This window comes from Puma concolor, chromosome A1 (genome assembly GCF_028749965.1).
Source record: "Puma concolor isolate L17-30 chromosome A1, mPumCon1.1.hap2, whole genome shotgun sequence".
Classification (NCBI taxonomy): domain Eukaryota; kingdom Metazoa; phylum Chordata; class Mammalia; order Carnivora; family Felidae; genus Puma; species Puma concolor.
In genome coordinates, this window is record NC_141667.1 from 191,783,981 (window position 1) to 191,804,147 (window position 20,167).

At 36.3% G+C, this 20,167-nt stretch overlaps 1 protein-coding gene across 18 annotated transcripts in view; it reads right to left on the bottom strand.

The window, feature by feature from the left end:
• LMO7 (LIM domain 7) overlaps window positions 1-20,167 on the bottom strand; it is a 198,447-nt gene that overhangs the window by 105,994 nt on the left and 72,286 nt on the right. For all 18 annotated transcript variants that reach the window (XM_086710178.1, XM_086710175.1, XM_086710247.1 and 15 more), the window contains one exon: window positions 7,745-7,814. In XM_086710178.1, coding sequence (XP_086566304.1) covers window positions 7,745-7,814 — 70 coding nt within the window. The remainder of the gene's footprint in view (window positions 1-7,744; window positions 7,815-20,167) is intronic.

The following is a 20,167-nucleotide window of genomic DNA, read 5'->3' on the forward strand; positions in this document are numbered from 1 at the left end:
TTCCAATTTCTACATAACAAAAGGTGCTTAAAGAGAGACATTCTGAGCATTTTCATATCTGAATAAAACTGTCCTGTATGACATAATCCTACTATGAATGAATTTTTCTTTAACTTTACAAGCTAATCATGGTGTTGCTTTAGGAATTCTAATTCATTAATGTTTTTTTAAGATGTTGCCCTCAAGGCTAAAAGTTGGCATACGTTCATTTTAGATTTAAAAACAAGTACGTTTTGGAACTCTAGGGAAATGCTCCTATCTTGTGCCAGTGCCATGACTAACAAATTATGGCCCGAAATAAAACAGGAATTTCCTGATTTACAGTGCTGTATCATTATGAGGGTATTGGAAACAACTTCAATGTTGACACTAAGTTTTTATGTTTTCATTTTTGGTGATACTTATCTTTAACTGGGAGTTGGAGAAAAGTAAGGAGATAAGGAGATTCTTGACAAAATCACCTAAAATTTCTTTATAAATAACTCAATTATCATGGAGTTATTTATAGGCCATTTATATGGAGGTATTAAGGTGGAGGTATTAAATATCTAATATTTGTTACCTTGAAAACAGCCAATGCACAATCTCCATTCAGTCTGTTTTCTTAGACTTGATTATTGTATAATGCTAAAGTATTTCAAAATACTGCTGATCACAGAAATTCCAGGAAAATATACATTAGAAAAGAAATTATTTAAATTAAAATACAACCACAGAAAATGTCATTTTCAATGCATAAAGTGGCCTTATTTTTAGTAAATGGCCAGCCTTTATGCTATAATATCTTACCTAAGCGTAACAATACATTAAATAACACTGTAAGCAGTAACACTATAGTACTCTCCTATAACTCTATTAAGAAAAAGCACTCCATGTTTTAGTTATTAGTGTTTGTTTTTTTTAAGTTTTTTTTTTCAACGTTTATTTATTTTTGGGACAGAGAGAGACAGAGCATGAACGGGGGAGGGGCAGAGAGAGAGGGAGACACAGAATCGGAAACAGGCTCCAGGCTCTGAGCCATCAGCCCAGAGCCTGACACGGGGCTCGAACTCACGGACCGCGAGATCGTGACCTGGTTGAAGTCGGACGCTTAACCGACTGCGCCACCCAGGCGCCCCTATTAGTGTTTGTTTTTAAAGAAAATAATCAGATTGACAAGCTAGAAAAATAAAAATAGTTTAAATTTTATTGTTCGAGGCATAATTATACAACTTGTAATAGTGGTTCACCCTCCCTTTGAAATTAAAAGATTTCTTTAATGTAGTTTTAATCATGAAATCACAATTGAGCAATTTTAATCAAGTTTATTGATATCATTAACCTCCGCGGCCTCTATTGGTTTTATTTGTAAAAGAACTCAGAAGCTTAGTGTCTCATAAACCTCCCTCTCCCAACCCCCTGGGTCCCCTTCCCCTTGGAAAAAGAGTGGGATACATAGAGTCACTGCCTGAGAGTGGGTTTTAAAAAGTACATGATAAAACCTGGACGAGCATATTTAAATTTTACAGCTGATTCCTCGGGTGCGTTTTCTATTACTGCTGAAAGGGAACAACTAGATGTTTCAATAGTGACCTTGGCACAGACTAGGTTGCACTACCTTGCTGATGTGCCCAAGTGTAGAGGAGAGTGAAGATGAATCAGAAATAATTTTACAGACACAAGAACATTAGCCACTAACAACCTTTTGAAAAATGGCAGTAAGAATGGACCCATAGACTTGTGTGATTTCTTGAAGTAGCTATTATGAAGAGAAGAGAATCTGACTGATATCCAACAGCTTAAGCTAGCTGGCATCTTTTCATTTCCTGCATTCTACAGCATTCCTAAATCAGGAGACAACCTTCCCAGTCTCTAAGGTCACACCTTATATATTCCACTCTTGAAAATAATCTGAAAGAGTAACCCTTTAGAGGAAGGATATTCAAATTTGGCCCATATTTTTCAAGCAAGTGTGGATATAGTGAAGATTTTTAAATTAAGCACACTGACAGACACAAACTTTCAAACAAATAATGATTCAAACCAAATATTCTTTTTTTTTTTTTTTAAGTAGATTTCATGCCCAGTGCAGAGCCCAATGTGGGGCTTGAACTCACAACTGTGAGATCAAAACCTGAGCTGAGATCAAGAGTCAGTTGCATGCTTAGCCAACTGAGCCACCCAGGGGCCCCTCAAACCAAATTTTCTAGAATACGATTCCTTTTCTCAGAGAAACTGCAATTGAAATAGCAGGCATGAGTAGATCACTCAAATCTATACTCAGTCAACAAACCAGCCCATGCAAAGGGGTAGCGTTTATTTTCTCAACTCTTTATCTCCATGGCTCTCAGCCAGGGATGATTTTACCCCATAGGGGTCATTGGCAATGTCAGAAGACATTTTTAGTGGTCATCCTTTGGGGCTGGGGAGCATGGTGTTACCAGCATGTAGTAAGTAAAACCCAGGGAAGTTGCTAAACATTCTACAATGCACAGGAAAGACCACCCCCTAAACAAAGAATGATCTGGCCCAAAATGTCAATAGTGGTGCCAAGGTTGAGAAACCTTGCTTTAGTAAATACAACTAAATCATCAGGGGTCCAAGACAACTATAAGTCTTGGGATTAATAACTTCCTTGATGTTCTCTGCACATATTGTATTTCAGGCACACTAAGACATCAGATGGTAAACATTATTCTGGTTCAATGACTCTTTTCACCATCAGAATATCTTGCCTGTTTCTCATGGTTTTGTTTTGAGATTGAGTTTTTTAATTCCCAAATAAAGTTTTAGTTTTGAGTTTCAATGAATTGAACATACCCACATTTAACAGCAGTTAATTTTTTGGAAAATTCAGACTGGTTAGATTTTTGGGGGGCATCGCTTTGTGAAGAATATAAAAGAATAGAAAAGATAGGGAAAATCTATTTCTTGAAAAATTAGAACTTAGTATTAAGTGAGAAAAGCCCTATCTCTAGATCTATGAGAACATGGTTAACGTCTCTCCAAAAGGGAAAGAAAAAATCGTAAAATCATATGAATGTTTCAAGCAAAGCGTTCAATATATTTCCAAATCAGCTAAACACCTCTCTCCATATTGTCATTGCTCAGAGGATATTCATGTGTTCCACACAGGTCCACCTACAAACAGTAAACACATCGCCTTGGCTTCAAAGCTAAATACACAGAGTAGCTGACATGAAGTGGATGGAAGTTATAGCTGAAGGAAAGAGAATAAGAATGGAATGATAGAAAACAGGGCTTGGATCATGGAAATTGTATAATTTTTACTATATTTAATTTAATATGGTGTATCTACACTAGAGAAACCTCATTCACAGAATCCTCTTTAACCCACACACCTGAACTCAGTGAGCCAAAGGCTACCAGCACTCCAGACTACAACCCATTTTGCCAAGATGACTCCCTTCTCAAGGAACACATCCGTCAGCTGGCCAGTGACCTATGATATTTGTAGCCTGGAAAGACAAGGTAATTTGATTCATTCAGACTCTTCTCTTGGGACCCTCGACTGGGAGACACCATTTCCTATTTGCAATGGGGTAGAAAAAAGTAATCATGTGGAATGTGGCTGCCATGTTTATGACTGAACACTGAATTAATGACAGAGTCCTCTGAAAAATCCTGAAAATAAAACACTTCATCTCACTTAGCTTGAAAGCATCTATGCTCTTTTTATTACTAAAAAAAGCATAACTGCATATAAAATTGGTGAATCAGATTAAGGTCTTTGGACATATCAATGTCAATTTCCTGGCTTTAATACTATATCACAATTATGCAAAATATTACCATGAGAGAAACTGGGTGAAGGTCACAGAGGACCTCTTTGTACTGTTTTTTTTTCCAACTTCCCATGAAACTATATTTATCTCAAAAAGTTTTTTAAAAAGTATCAGATAAAAAATACTACCTAGCTGTATTAGTTTCCTAGTTTCCTACCCATAAACTGGGTAGCTGAAAAAAAACAAAGATTTATTGTCTCACAGTTCTGGAGGCTAAAAGTCCAAAATCAAGGTGTCCACAAAGCCATGGGCTCTATAAAACCTGTAAAGAAATTATTCCTTGCCTCTTTCTAGTTTCTTGTGGTTTGCTGGCAATCGTTAGTGTTCCTTGCCTGTAGTGCATCACTTCAGTCCTCAGTTGTCACATGGCATTCCTCCTGGGTGTATCTGTACTCACATAGCCATCTTTTTATAAGGACAACAGTCATATTAGACCAGTCCCCCTCCCCCAATTATGACCCCATCTTCACCAACCTTATTCACAAATAATGTCACACCCTGAGGTACTGGGATTTAGGACTTCAATATGTTATGTTTTGGTGAGTAGGGGTAGAGGGGGAACACAATTCAACCTATAACACTCTTCCTTCAAAGACCTAATTCTGGAGCTTACTATTTTTCACGACTGAACCCTTTTTCATTTATTCATTCAAAAAAAAATTTTGCCTCCCATAAATATCAATCATTATGTTGCTGTGAACAAAAAAAAATTTTCTAGTATAAAAAGTCTGGCTCAGGGGGCGCCTGGGTGGCGCAGTCGGTTAAGCGTCCGACTTCAGCCAGGTCACGATCTCGCGGTCCGTGAGTTCGAGCCCCGCGTCGGGCTCTGGGCTGATGGCTCGGAGCCTGGAGCCTGTTTCCGATTCTGTGTCTCCCTCTCTCTCTGCCCCTCCCCCGTTCATGCTTTGTCTCTCTCTGTCCCAAAAATAAATAAAAAACACGTTGAGAAAAAAAAAAAAAGTCTGGCTCAGGCTTTTTATCTTTCTTCTATACACATCGAAAATGAAGGCTTCTAACATACGTTTTCTTGAGGAGTTCTTCGAGGTCAAACTTCATAGTCCAACTACGATTCCTCATGTGTGTTCAATAAATGTCAGGCTATTATAATTCATTGCAGCACATTTATATACCTGGTGTTTTCTTGCCCATTTACTAATTTATTTTCCAGATCCTGCTCCACCACTACAACATTAAGCTCTTTGAGGATAAAGTCCTTCTCTGTCTTTACTCCTTCAATATATCCCTACAAACCAGAAACATTCTTGACCTAGTAGGCACTGAACTATTTGTTAAAAAAATGAATGTGCGACAAAAGGACCTGTATGTCACACTATATAATCCCTTTCTGTCCACATATGACAACCCTACCAGACAGATGCTGGAGCTCTAATGCACACTTCAAACTGAGGCTTCGAGAAGTTTTGACATAACCATCCTGAAATACAAGCATGGAAAGAAGGAGTCCATGTGGCATGGTAACAACTTCAAACCAACTGTAGTCAATTTTACAACTGTGGTGATTCTTATGCTCCTACACCCCACTAAAAATGTTCAGTGTCCTATATTTGGGAAATCATCCCATTTAATATTCTGGAAATATATCTCATTTTAGTTTCTAGAGATAAAATCCAAACTAGATAGAATTTTCATGCTTGAAGTAGAAATACTTAGAGAGATTGTTGTATTTAAATATAAAAAACATTTGGCTTATATCTGATCATAGAATCAGAAGATTGAATAAAACCTCTAGTGGCCAGTAACAACAAACCACCACAATTCAAGAATTCCAAATATGCAGGGTGTTTGAAATCAAAGGCTAATTTCATTTAAAATGTGTATAATTGATCCAAGAAATGACAATTCACAATTTAAATATTAAAGTAAGAAAAACTGGAGACACTTAAAAAGATTTTCAATACAATTCAAACTTTTAATTTTCACAGAAATTATTTCATAAAAATGATTTTCATATAAGAGTTATTTTTATTAAACTGAATGTCTCTTCCTAGAAAGACTTCAAAAACCAAATTTCTTTGGGGAATCTGGGTGGCTCAGTTGGTTAAGCATCTGACTTCAGCTCAGGTCATGATCTCGAGGTTCATGGGTTCGAGACCTGCATCAGGCTCTGTGCTGACAGCTCAGAGCCTGGAGCTTGCTTCAGATTCTGTGTCTCCCTCTCTCTCTGCCCCTGCCCTGCTCATGCTCTGTCTCTCTCACTCTCTCTCTCAAAAATAAATATTTAAAAAAATTTTTTAATAAAAAAAAATTTCTTTAATTTTATTCCTTAAATAATACCTTCTGACTATGAATTACTGACTATAAATTACTAGAAGTAATTCATACAAGTATGTATATTGCTATACATTCATATACATATCTTCAATATATAGCAATATATGCATGCCTGATAGGTTTTTTACCTAACCAAATTTGAGACCAATAAAAATATCACGTCATGATAGAAATCATGTCATGATAGAAATGGAATAGAATTAACTTGGTAAGAAAGAAGTAATTCATTTTTGAGCCCAGCTGCTCTGAGAACTTTACATATATTCTATGTTTCAAAAGAAAATTATAATTGATCTTTGAAAGAAAAAAGAAAGCTCTAAAACTCTTCTTTCCTTCTCTCCTAGACAGTTATTTTCCAATAATACACAATGTGTGACTAACTTATTCCTATAAAACTGTAATGAGATTTTCATACCAGCTGCAAATCCAGAAATTTTGATGCTATTACCCTTTAATCCTTCATGCCTCTGACATCTGCAAACACATGGTTGGCCAAACAAAAAGTTCTTGAATATAATAAGCAGCTTGACTATTGCAAAGATGATTTTATCTATCTATCTATCTATCTATCTATCTATCTATCTATCTATCATCTATCTATCTATCTAAATTCCAGGTTATTAGCTGTCTTAAACTTCAGTGTATTATAAAATTAGTTTTTTTTTTAATTTTTTTAACGTTTATTTATTTTTGAGAGACAGAGAGAGACAGAGCATGAGCAGGGGAGGAGCAGAGAGAGAGGGAGACACAGAATCTGAAGCAGGCTCCAGACTCTGAGCTGTCAGCATAGAGCCCGATGTGGGGTTCGAACTCACGGACTGCAAGATCATGACCTAAGCTGAAGTCAGATACTTAACTGACTGAGCCACCCAGTGCCCCATAAAATTAGTTATGTTAAACTGACTTCTATGATCAGCCTTGAATCTTAGGAGTTGCTAACATTTTGAAAATAACCCATCATGTGTACTTAATTATAAATTATTTCTTTCAAAGATACAGCCCCACCTTGTTATTGGTCTTTCAATTATTATTGACCCACCAGAGTATCTATGTAATGACAGTGTAGGGTATTTTTCACACACAGAATCTAAATTTAAAGCTAGAAGGAATCTAAAGACTTATCCCATAGTTGTTTCATGGGTAGTATTACTGAGGCAAAGAAGACAGTGACCTACCCAATATCACACAGAACACTAGTAGGAAATCTACTATATAAAGCAAAAGTGTTGGAAATACACTCCAAGATCTAAGTGTGCTAAGTGAGAGTCATCCTTAAGCAGAAGCAACAGATACGTAACACTGTTGAACATCTACAGTTTCCCTAAACTGTGGTCAACTAGCAAACAAAGTATGCAGGGCTGAACTTCAGAAAGAACATGATCATAAACAATGCAATCTGTGGAAGAAATAAGCCAAGAAAGGGGATATATGAAATTTGAGGGCACAAAAAGCAAAGCAAACAAAAAGTAAAAAAATAAAAGCCTCCTGGCAGAAGGGAAACGAAAGAACTAAAGGTATAAGGAGAACGTCACTAAAAACACTTTTCTTGAGCAAAAAACTCCAAACCTAATTTCTATGATAGTTCCAGATAAGAGTACCGGTCTACACCCATCTTTTTACACTTCAAAAACAAAGAAATCTAGTTTTGAAGATAATTTTTTACTTACCAAACCTGCTATTGGTGTGGACAGTCTATTAATCTTCTTAATGACACCAGGTTTAAGTTTATTAATCAAACTGAAAATAAAGAAATAACACATGCAATTACAAGAATGCCGATATCAGTTTAGTATTAAATCATGTATGTCACTACTCCATCCCCCACATGTGATTCAGAGCCAAGAGCCCAATAAAAGGCAAACAACCAAGAAAACAAGTCAAGAAACACAGTAGGAAGAACGGCACAGCAAACAATAGTATCTTCTTAGACCATACAGACACTATCTTCAAAGCCATGTCCCTAAAAATAGTTCCACATTTATTAAAGGTAACATTTGATTCTATTCCAAGAGGCAGTGTAAGAATCTCTTTCATTATAATTTAGTTCTCTTGGACCTAAGAATAATTTTTTCTATCAATCATATTATTTTTTTCTCAAACTGATCTTTATTTTGAAAAGTAGATTCAAACCATATAATCTTGCCAGAGTTATAACACACAATATTAGTTTTAGTGGTGTAACATAGTGATTTGACATTTATATACACTATGAAATGATCACCATTATCAGTCTAGTTACCATCTGTCCTCATACAAAATGTTTATAATATAATTGACTATATTCCCTCTGCCGTATTTTACACCTCCATGACTTTATTTTATAACCAGAGTTTATACCTCTTAATCCCCTGCACCTACTTCACCCATTTTCCCTATCCCTCTCCTCTGGCAACTACCAGTTTGTTCTCCGTATTTATGAATCGATTTCTGTTTGTTTGGTCTGCTTGGTTTTTAGATTCTACATGTAAATGAAATCATGCAGCATTTGTCTTTCCGTCTGATTCATTTCACTTAAGCATAAGAACCTCTAAGTCCATCCATGTTGTCACAAATGTATTTTGCCAGATTTAAAGGGTCAGTGGAACTCATCCAAATGGCCAGCAAGTTCTTATTGTCAACTCTTTCAAATATGTGACCAACTGCTTTGTTACCATAGCAGAATGACTGGATAAATATTAAATGTGCCAGAACTCCCCCAAACAAGGCAACAGTTACCTCAGAATCTAATACTGAACACATTTAAGTTGCTATGACAGAATCTGCAAAGATATGTATAAGTCGCTACATTCCAGAACAACAAAAAAAAGAAGCCATCTTTAAAAACTATAACTTAAGAGTACAATTTTTGGTTCTAAATGTAGTTCTCATCAATTGTATGTTATTTGTTGTTGTTGTTTTTCACCAATACAGTGTTAAGCCATGTAGAAATTTAACACTATAGTAATGCTTTTCTACTAATGCTAGCTTGGGTAATTAATCATTAGTCACTGTCAGAAAACAGCCATTTAAAACAGTGATTTTCCTATTCAATAATCTGGGTACAAAAAAAATTCTTTATTCTGTAAACAGAGCTGCAAAAGGAAAGCAGATATAGGAGAAAGAATCAAACATTCTTAATTTACTGGTCTCCTCTTCACAATGGGCAACAGAAAAAAAAAAAATCTGACACTTGTGGAATGTCACTCCTTCAACATTCCAGAGATTTATATATACACTTGAATGTGCTAAAAATAAAGAAGACAAAAGTCTCAACTTAATAACCTTCAGAATGTTGTTCAACGGGAATCAAAATTACAAAACAATGGCTTATGAAGATTTAGTCTGGTGAGCTGTTTTCTGTTTTCCTAGTTTCTTCACACAAAGATCTTTAGACAATATACATAATAAAATCACCCCCTCAACTTCAAGCATTTTCTAGAACTGTTACTCTTTGATTCCTAATTTCTTATTTGTACAAAGAAAGCTATGTAGGAAGGAAGGCTTTCTCCCTTCATAGCTGAATTATTTTTCTTTAATCACTAGCTGAGGAGCTAGAAAAGAAGTTGAACAGGTTTATAAGAAATGACAGTTCCAAATTAATTCTTCTAGCTGTTCCCTATTAACCAGGTATTTCTTAAATTCTATTACCAGTGGCATCTTGCAATGCATAGAAGAACTAATAAATGCAACATTACTTAACAGGGACATTATTCTGGCATAGTATAAATCAAGAAATTCATAGAGTTGTTGGCCATTAACTTGGCAGTGACTTTCCTACAGTAACTTGGATCTTAAAATGTAATCCTATGGTGGTGTAAAAAGTTAAAGACTAAAATGAGCTGGGTCAACTTATCAAATGTCAGGAAAGCCTAGCATCAGTTGTCTTCATTAGCAGAATGTCATAAAGTCTTCCTCCACCCATTTGAGTCACTGTTGACTTTGGCCAGATCACTGTATTTACCTGTTTACTTCATTTATCATTCTTCTATTACAGTGTTAGTAACATCACAAGCATTTTTTAAAAACAGTTTCTGGAATGAATAATAACATGGCCTACATTCAATTTAGTCAGCAAAAGGAAGTAAGGGATGGAAGTAAAGAAACAGCACAGTTAAATGATGTCTCCCAAAAATGAGTTGACTCCTCCCTCATCAGAAGATTCCACAGCTATTACCTAGAAACAACACACAGCACAGTGGATTAGCTTCTTTCTTGACTCCTGAGTCCCCTAGCACGTGTAGGAACATGGAAATAGCCACCAGGCAAAAACAACACTCCGCATAACATACAAACGACCTTCTAAAAGTTGTGTCACTAGGAGAAAACATTATTTTGTCAAATGTTAAAGTGGTATTTGTTCTAAGCACTAGAGCATGGAGAAAATGCACATATGGTTTTGAAAAAAACTGAACGTCCATCAGATTGTGAATCATGAATACTTATTTTCATATACAATTAAAGGAAAAACTTTTAGGATATTTCTTCTAGGGAGAAACATAGATTTCATTAAATCTAAACTTCTGTGAAATTAAAAAAAAAATTTTTAACGTTGATTCATTTTTGAGAGATGGAGACAAAGCGTGAGCTGGAGTGAGACAGAGAGAAAGGGAGACACAGAATCTGAAGAAGGCTCCAGGTCTGAGCTGTCAGTGCAGAGCCTGGTGCGGGCTCAAACCAACAAACCATGAGATCATGACCTGAGGTGACGTCAATGCTTAACCAACTGAGCCACTCAGGTGACCCTAAACTTCTGTGAAATTTAAGGATATCTAAAAAAAAGAGGGGTAGAGTCTTAACATCAAATCAAATAAAAAAGCCACACTAGGGAGATACTACTCTCTTTTACAAATAGAACTTCTTTGCATAATAAAGTTTCCTCAGGGCACCTGGGTAGTTCCTTGGTTAAGCATCCAACTCTTGGGTTTGGCTCAGGTCATGAACTCAGGATTTGTGAGATCGAGCCCCGCATCAGGCTCTGTGCTGACAACACGGAGCCTGCTTGGGATTCTTACTCTCCCTCTCTCTCTCTGCCCTCTCTCTCTCTCTCTCTCTCAAAATAAATAAATAAACTTAAAAAAAAAAAAAGGGTTCTTCAATTACACATGTGAAATTCAAAAAGGCAACACTCACTTCTGGTCACTGGCTCTATTTAAGAATCATATAACATGATAATCTTCCAGATGGCCTCTGTGCACAAGGAACTAAAGGCAGTCAAGGGACCATTTTAACTGCCTGCAAGCAGACCATTCCTCTAATCCTACGCAAAATTATACCTCTACCCCCCCCCAAGTCTTCCCTCAGGCCATGGCATAAATCTGATATGTGCATTTTAGCACATCAGAGGTTTGCTCTTTTGGTTAAGATTAAAACCGGGACAGAAAACACCTAGTCATTTGCTACCTCCTGTGGTAGACCACATTGGCTAAAGCCTGCAACCCCTCTCCCTCAGCTCATCCCTGTACTGTTGTCTACTTCTTTTTCTTCTCTTCTCCAAAACATCCTGCCCACTTCCTCCGAGAGAGCTGAATTACATAACAGATTCTAGAAAGCTGTCTCTGTTCTGCAACTTTGTCACCAGTGAATGTGACCTGACTTTAAATATAACACCAGGAAAACTGTACATAAAGTTCAATGTAACATCTAGCTTGGTTATAAACAGTTTTAATGAGAGCTAGAACTTGGTGTTCTTAGTCTCCAGAAACTAGTTCTAAATGCCAAACCTTATTTTCCCCTTTACCAGAAAGCCCTTCAGTAGAGGTGGAAAATTTAGAGACATGTTTCAACTTCCTATTTCCAAAGATGTTTTTTCTAAATGCACTAGAGACACTGACCTCAAACAGCATATCACTACATTGAGAGTGAACTTGCTAACCTATGGTCAGTCAGTCGCACATACATATTTCTATTATCTTTCTGTTGACAACATTTTCTAAATATCTACCCCCATATTAGTGAAATTTTCCTATTGATAAATTTTTAGAAGACAAAATAAAAATATTATATATTTCCTTACAAATTAAAGGAAAATGACTTTTGTTTTATCTGCTATTTGGCACATCTTTATTTGCCTAGTTTGTTCTAGATGCAAATTCTGGCAACAAACACTTGAGTGCTTACTAAAGACAGAGCACTGTGCTAAGAAGACAGTGAAGATATCAAGTACAAGGACATTCTCTCATTGCCAACATCTGGCACTTAGCAAGGTACCTGGTATTGTGAAGGTGCTTTAAAAATGTCTGCAAAAACCCACTAACTTTTAATACAGATATTTTTCTGTGGTTGAAAACCTCTCTGTTCTTTACAAAAATAAATTTAGAAAAAATTTACCTTTAGTTTCACTCAAATGTGAGAAATGGTTTTTGGCTTTTCCCAAAAAGGACACCTGCCCTCTGTTAGGTTTTCTATTGCCAGACAAATCAAACCTTGATGTTGGTTCCCAATTGTCAAATGTTGATCAAGAGAATAAACTCTCTATCAGATATATTACTTTGGACAGGTTATCCTAAGTAAATTTCTAACTAATATTTTTCATTAATTACCTCCATCTAAATCCATAAGCTATAACATCTTTAAAATAAAAACCACACTGAGAAGTTAGTGATCACATTTCCTTGGGTAAAGTAATAAGCATATGTAATTTAAAATTTTAAAGTTTAGGGGTGCCTGGGTGGCTCAGCTGGTGTTAGGCATCTAACTTCGGCTCAGGTCATGATTTCACAGTTTGTGGGTTCGAGCCCCATGTCAGGCTTTGTGATGACAGCTCAGAGCCTGGAGCCTCCTTCAAATTCTGTGTGGGATACATGGTGGGATCCCTCAGGGTGGGATATACGGTCTCTCTCTCTCTCTGCCCCACCCCTGCATGCACTCTGTCTCTGTCTCTAAAAATGAATAAAGGTCAAACAAAATAAATTTAACTTTAAAAACATGCAATATAAACAGTATGGTCACCTTAATATTTTCAAAGACTGGTAGTAAAATAAATCTCAGTTTAATTTCTAGAATTCCTATGGTAGTAACTTTGAATATGGCTGAGTTAGAATACAACACAAATAGTTAACAATAAATGCAAAGATGGGAAAGTGTAAGAGCAACAAATCAGTATCAATACACCTGATAATTATAATTTTATTATGATAGGACCTTCTTATTTAGCCTCATTGGTATGTGCAAAGGATCTCTGAAGTGAGTCAAGAAAAGCTTGAGTGGTTTGACAGCAGATTTCCCTTATTTTAAGCAGCCTTGACAGTTATAGCACTAACAGATAGATATCGCTGGGTGATGAGACATGTCCCAGAGCAAGGGCGCTCTGAGTTCCTGTCCTGGTTCTTGCGTTTACCATTAAGTAACATCTCTAAAGTCCTCTCCACCCCTTCATGTAAATGACAGTGATTCGGTCTTCTCTTGTGGGAGGGACTTGGGTTCGCTCCAATATTCGCCATCGTGAAAATTCTTCCAATGCAGGTCTGTGTGCATACCTTCGCCTGTGCTCCTTACCTTTCTTATGTTCTGTTTCTAAAAATAAACTCATCAACGTTTTTGATACATGTCTGGAAAGGAATTTGACAATGTGAATCAATTTACTTTTGCACCAGAAGGCAGTGCTCGTGTGCTCACCTCACGGCGGGATACAGCAGCACCTTCCTCTGCGCTGAGTTCAGCTCCCTGCTACGTGATCTTCCACAGAGCTGCATCCTTCACAACCACACTCTTAAGGCATGCACAACATTTCCCCAACTTTATCTATCACATTATAGATATTTAAGTTGTTTTTGATATTTTCCACTATGAAGAAGCTTTATACGTATTTTCCCCATCTTGCAGTCTTTTTCTTTATGATTCCCAAAAGCAAGGATTATTAAGAAAAGTCCTATAATTTGTATGGTAAGTAAATACATGTTCATATTAATTTAAAAACTAGCACATTATTACTTTGATAGATATTGCCACATTGCTTTTTAGAACTGTACCAGTTTATATTCAATTGGGCATTTTGAGTATATACCATTTCACCATAATATGCCAACATTTTGTAAGATTTCAAATTATTTACTGGCTTCGATTAGAAAATAGTATCTTGTGGGGCACATGGGTGGCTCAGTCAGTTAAGCATCAGACTTCAGCTCAGGTCATGATCTCATGGTTTGGGAGTTCAAGCCCTGCGTCAGGCTCAGCACTGACAGTGCATGGGATTCTTTCTCTCTCCCTCTCTGCCCTTCCCCAACCTGTGCTTTCTCTCTCTCTCAAAATAAATGAATAATCTTTAAAACACACACACACACACACACACACACACACATATAGTATCTTCTTTTAGCACAATTATTTACTAATGAAGGCAGAGATTTTACTGTTTATTTCCAGTAGTATTTCTTCATTTGTAAAGTATTTAGTCACATCCTTTGCTTATTTGTCTATTAAGGTTTTCAAATGTATATCTCACCAATTTATTTGATTAATGATTAAGTCATTTTGCTTCATACATTTTTCTCAGAATGTTATTTGTCAGAATAACTATTTACATATAGTTTTAAATCTATTTTTTGTTCTTATTTCCTCATTCCTTCAAAGGTTAGAATTTTAAACTGCCTCCAAAGATTTTAACTCTAAAATTTTATTTTTTCACCTTTTTATTATCTAATCTAGGATATTCGGTGGGTTAATAAATTCATTCTTAACCAATTATTTATCCCAATACAATGAATTGAGTGATTCATCTGTTCTCCATGTTTTCATATCTCCTTTATCACAAATATCTATGGGTAAGAATGTATTTTGCACCCTGCCCCTATATTAATATGTACATTTATATATATATTTTTTAACATTTATTCATTTTTGAGAGACAAAGAGAGATGGAGTGAGCAGGAGAGGGGCAGAGAGAGAGGGAGACACAGAATCTGAAGCAGGCTCCAGGCTCTGCACTGACAGGCTGACAGCAATGAGCCTGATGTGGGGCTCGAACCCACGAACTGTGAGACCATGACCTGAGCCAAAGTTGGACACTTACCCGACTGAGCCACCCAGGCACCCCAGTATGTACATTTATAAAGCAACCCATAATTTTTAATTACTTTGCACATTTGTCACATGTTCCTATGTTGGGACAACCTCATTTCGCAGAAACATTTACTTTTAGAATTTTTTCTATTCTCACCTGTTTATTCTTCCATGTGAATGTTAAAATAATACTCATTAAGAAATGCCTGACTAGGGCCGTTGGGTGGCTCAGTTGGTTGAGCATCAGACTTCGGCTCAGGTGATAATCTCACAGTTTGTAAGTTTGAGCCCTGTGTAGGGCTCCCTGCTGTCAGCATAGAGCCCACTTTGGATCCTTTGTTCCCCCTCTCTCTGCCCCTCCCCTACTCACACTCTCTCTCAAAGATAAACTTTAAAAAATTTTTTAAAAAATCCTGGCTAGATTTAATATGAATATTGGACTAAAATTATAAATTAACTGACATCTATTACCCTATGTAGAAATATAATTATCATTTCATTTCTTAAATCTTAGAGTTTACCATTACATTTTCAACATCCAAAATGAAAGTCTCACACATTTCTCTACAGTAAACAGTGTTCTAAACTTTGTCACTATTGCTTTTGTCACCTTAGATCTCACCTAATTTTCTGACCGATGACTGTCAGTATATAAAAATTCTAGAGATTCTCTCATATAAGGAAAATGTTCTACTTTTAATTAATGTGACACCATTATATATTTGTTCTTTTTACAATATCCATTACTTAATTTACTTCTCAATACACTGACTAGAATTATTGTACTTTGTATATTTAATGGCCAACACACTGTTTTCCATGTGCCTACCTAAGTACCTTTATTACAATAAAACTGACTCCAGGAATAACTTCTTACTGATCAACTTTAATAAAATTGCTTACATCTCATACATCTAAGCATACATACTACTTCCTTTTATTTTTAGTAAACCATCATTCTCATTTCTTTCCAGAGGTCTTACCACTGAAATGCCGTATGTTCTCCTCTCAGTAATTATATTTATGGTGGAAAAATCCTGTAGATGATGCATGCTCGTTCATGAAACAGGACTGAAGCTTTCTAACTTCAAGTTTGAGGCCACAATACAAAAAACCATCTGCAAAATTTGCAGTGAGTCCGTATAATATGACTACTATAACAGAAGTGAATTTTTTTTAATTTTTTAATTTTTTTTTGAGAGAGAGACAGAGAGACAGAGCGTGAGTGGGGCAGGAGCAGAGAGAGAGGGAGACACAGAATCTGAAGCAGGCTCCAGGCTCCAAGCTATCAGCACAGAACCCAAGGCGGGGCTTGAACCCACAAACCACGAGATCATGACCCGAGCCGAAGTCAGACGCTCAACCAACTGAACCACCCAGGCGCCCCAGAAGTGCATTTTTAAATTGATGTTTAATAAGCTAGCCTTCAACTTAACAAACTATTTTCTTAAAATAATGTTTTGTTATATATAGATAACGAATTACAAAAAAAAATGGATTGTGAATCTTAAAATTGGCAATCATTAATTACTGCCATGAAGATAAAGCAGTTTAAAAATTTTAAATTGTCTTTATGAACTTGAATATTTGCATCTTTACCTACTGCTGGATTATCAAACAATATAGAAACTTCAAAAAAGTGAAATGAAGAAAAATCGTTTTATTACTTAAATTATAAATGGCTATAATATGTATGAGAATCAATGGATAGTGTTGGCATGCTAGAGAGCTCTATGGAAGCAAGTGTCCTCTTCAGAAAATTCAAAACCAGAAAGAACTCTAAGAAAAAGTCTTTATTATTAAAGAAGGGCCTCTGGGCTTCACATGGAACACTGCATAGAAGCCCAAAGGCCCACTGATGTCACTGTCATTCAATGTGTTAGGGTCTCCAACCCTCACAAAAGACAGTGCTCTCTTGTGTGAATGAGAAGTGACAAAGTTCTTTACCTTGTCCTATGTCTTAGAACAATCAACTGAGTATCCCATAGAAAATTAATAGCATTTTTTTAAATAAACCTTTTCCTTCTATTGAATGCATCTTTAACAAAACATCATGTTACTTTTAGGTAGACAGTGTAGTGGTCACATGACAGACATAAATAGAAACAAGATGTCTCAAACCAAACAGGTGAACATCTTGATTCACTCTTTCCAAACTGCAAGCCATGGAAAGAAGGCCTGGTAACAATGTGAGAAGAGTTTTCTCAATCATTTGAGCCAAGTTCAAAGAGATATAAACTTCTGGGGCATGCCTGATTTGAGATAGAGCAAAGACTGGCAATATTCCAGGGATGGGAAATAAAACTGACTAACCAGAGACACACCCAATAAAATTATCTTCAAATGATCTTACTTCATAAAGAGAATAAAGAATGTTTTCGTTTTAGTATTTCCAAGATTGCTATCATAAGATGAGTAACTGTGAAATTACTAACTCGTATCACTAGCTATATATGCCTCTACCAAATATGTTTAGAGAAGAGAAATAATTCTGCTAGAACCACAGAGCAAGAGAGGCTATGGATATTTATGTAGGTGGGAAATCTCATATTTTTAAAAATATACAGTAAGGTAGTCCTCATGAACACTAATAAACTGAAGTTAGGGGACTAATTATTCCCCTAATGAAGACTGTCAATAAATAACAAGGAGTTGAAGCCACTTTACAGACTCTTGTCAATCCTTTTACTAGTTGGAAAAATTCCCAAATTAGATTTTGTTTCCATCTCACTGTTTAGTAAAGCCAAGAGAGATTACATGTGTAGGGTATACAGTAAAAGAATTACTACAACAGGCTTTAACCAGGACAGTATTCTTTAGCCCTCAGCTCAATTAAATCTCACAGTCAGTAAACACTAAATGATACTAAAATGATTAACAGGCGATACTAACTTCAACAGTCAATCAGATTTAGGGGCACATTATCCTCATTACTCAGGTGTCTATCTCGTCTGAAGCCTCAGCACAGAGTTTATGCCCAATTTAGACTATCTGAAATGTCAGAACACTGCCAGTTGGGTGGAAGCTATAAATAAGCTCACTTCCTCTAACTCTTGACTTTGATATTTCAGAATCCAGCTCACAAAGGATAAACTGCAACTAATGAATAAAAGACTGCTGAAATTAGATGAAGTAATAACAAAACTCTAATGACAATAACGAACTAGGATGCCTGGAGATTTTTAATAGGCAACAAGCAGATCCTGTATTTCACATGAATCCATTTTTCCGGCAGTGAACCAAGCAGAAGTCAGCCTTCTTCTGTAAGAAAATGAATTAGAATTTTAAAATATCCTAATCATATTTCAGCTAACACTTGAAATCTCTTATGGGTAAAATATTCTCGAAGCTTACTATATTTACCATTAATTTAAGAGTCAGGACTTCTAATACTAGACTCTGAACAGCGGATTTTGCTTTCCTCATAGGCGTTATAACTCAGGTGGAGGTGATCAAACAGTGATCCCTGCTTAATCATTTCACAGACCAACCAGCTAGGCTTTTCTTATTTACGGATTTATACAGAATATAGTTACCTAGGCTTTTCTTCCCCCCCAGGATTACACCTTTTAGATTAAATGCTTCATTGACCAGTGGCTGTAAACAATGTGACTCACAATTAAGAGAAAGATTTTTTTTTTAACACAAACATGCAATACTTTGATGTCCTTCAATAAACTACAATTGCTGATTACCACAGCTTAATATTTACTTACGCTACTTTTGGAAAACATTCATTTGAAGAATACTGGGCACCAAACACATTGATTAGACTTCTCTGGTAATGCACAAAACCCCCAACTGGTGTTATTCCAGCTAGGAAACAATCTGAGAATGACTTTTGGAAGTTGTGAATTAAAGTGACTTTTTTAAAGCCAATAGATCTCTAAACATGCATCCAAATGTTTGCTGTGTTTAATCTAATAATACCGCTTGTGGTCCAAACAGTTTTTCATCAACTCTGCATATCCTCAGTGGTAACAATATGCTCATCCTCTCAGATTGGGTATAGTTTTTCGAAATCACCTCAAATCATTCAGGGACCAGTTGGTGCATAAATTGCATTTTAAACTAAAAACTCTAAGAGTCTCTCAAGCATGTTTAATGACCTTGTTATGCAGGCAATGCCCCAAAAGGAGGAACCCTAAAAAGGATTTAAGTAATAGCTCATCACTGGTAGTATAAACCCACAAAGTGACTTCTTTGAAAAGATCACCAGAGCGCCTGGGTGGCTTAGTCGGTTGAGCGTCCAACTTCAGCTCAGGCTATGGTCTCATGGTTCATGAGTTCTAGCCCCACACTGGGGTCTGTGCTGACAGCTTGGAGCCTGGAGCCTGCTTTAAATCCTGTGTCTCCCTCTCTCCCTGCCCCTCCCCTGCTCACTCTCGCTTTCTCTCTCTCTCAAAAATAAATAAACATTTAAAAAAAATTTTTTTTAAGATCATTTGTTTGGGCGAAATGCTCTCACATCTCTACAAACCATTCAGTACTTCATAGGCACACTTCCTACCTAATGCTTATCTTGACTTGTGGAGCTTACAACGGACAAAGTTATTTCACTGCAAACCTCTAGATAGTCCATACTCCTAGCTAGGGTAGCTTTAAGATCACATACATCTAACCATCATTTCCCCCCTCCATTTTCTGAATGAGTTAGAACACATTTAAATTTTACAGTTTTCAAATTAATATAATTTCCCAACACTGGCCAATTAGAGTGACCACATGGTTTACAAGAATTAGTTTAAACATTATTTGGCAATGGCACTTCTAAATGTGACATCAGAAGAGGACAACTAACACCCCTTAAACTTTATTTGGTCCTTCTTCATATGCCTGTTCTGCTGTATATCAGGTAGAAACACATGAAACTGACATTTCTATAAGTCACAAATGCTTGAATAACTTCAGCTGGATCAACTTAACAACATTGCTCTAAGACAAAAAAAAAAGTGTGAACATCTATCAAAAGAGCTGATGAGATATAGGCTGTTATATACATGGCCATCTTCCTAGCAAGAACTTATATTTATGCAAAGTTTGATAGTTGATAAAAACCTTAATATATATATTATGGAACTTTGCAACCCTGTGAGTTAGGCAGATCAGACATG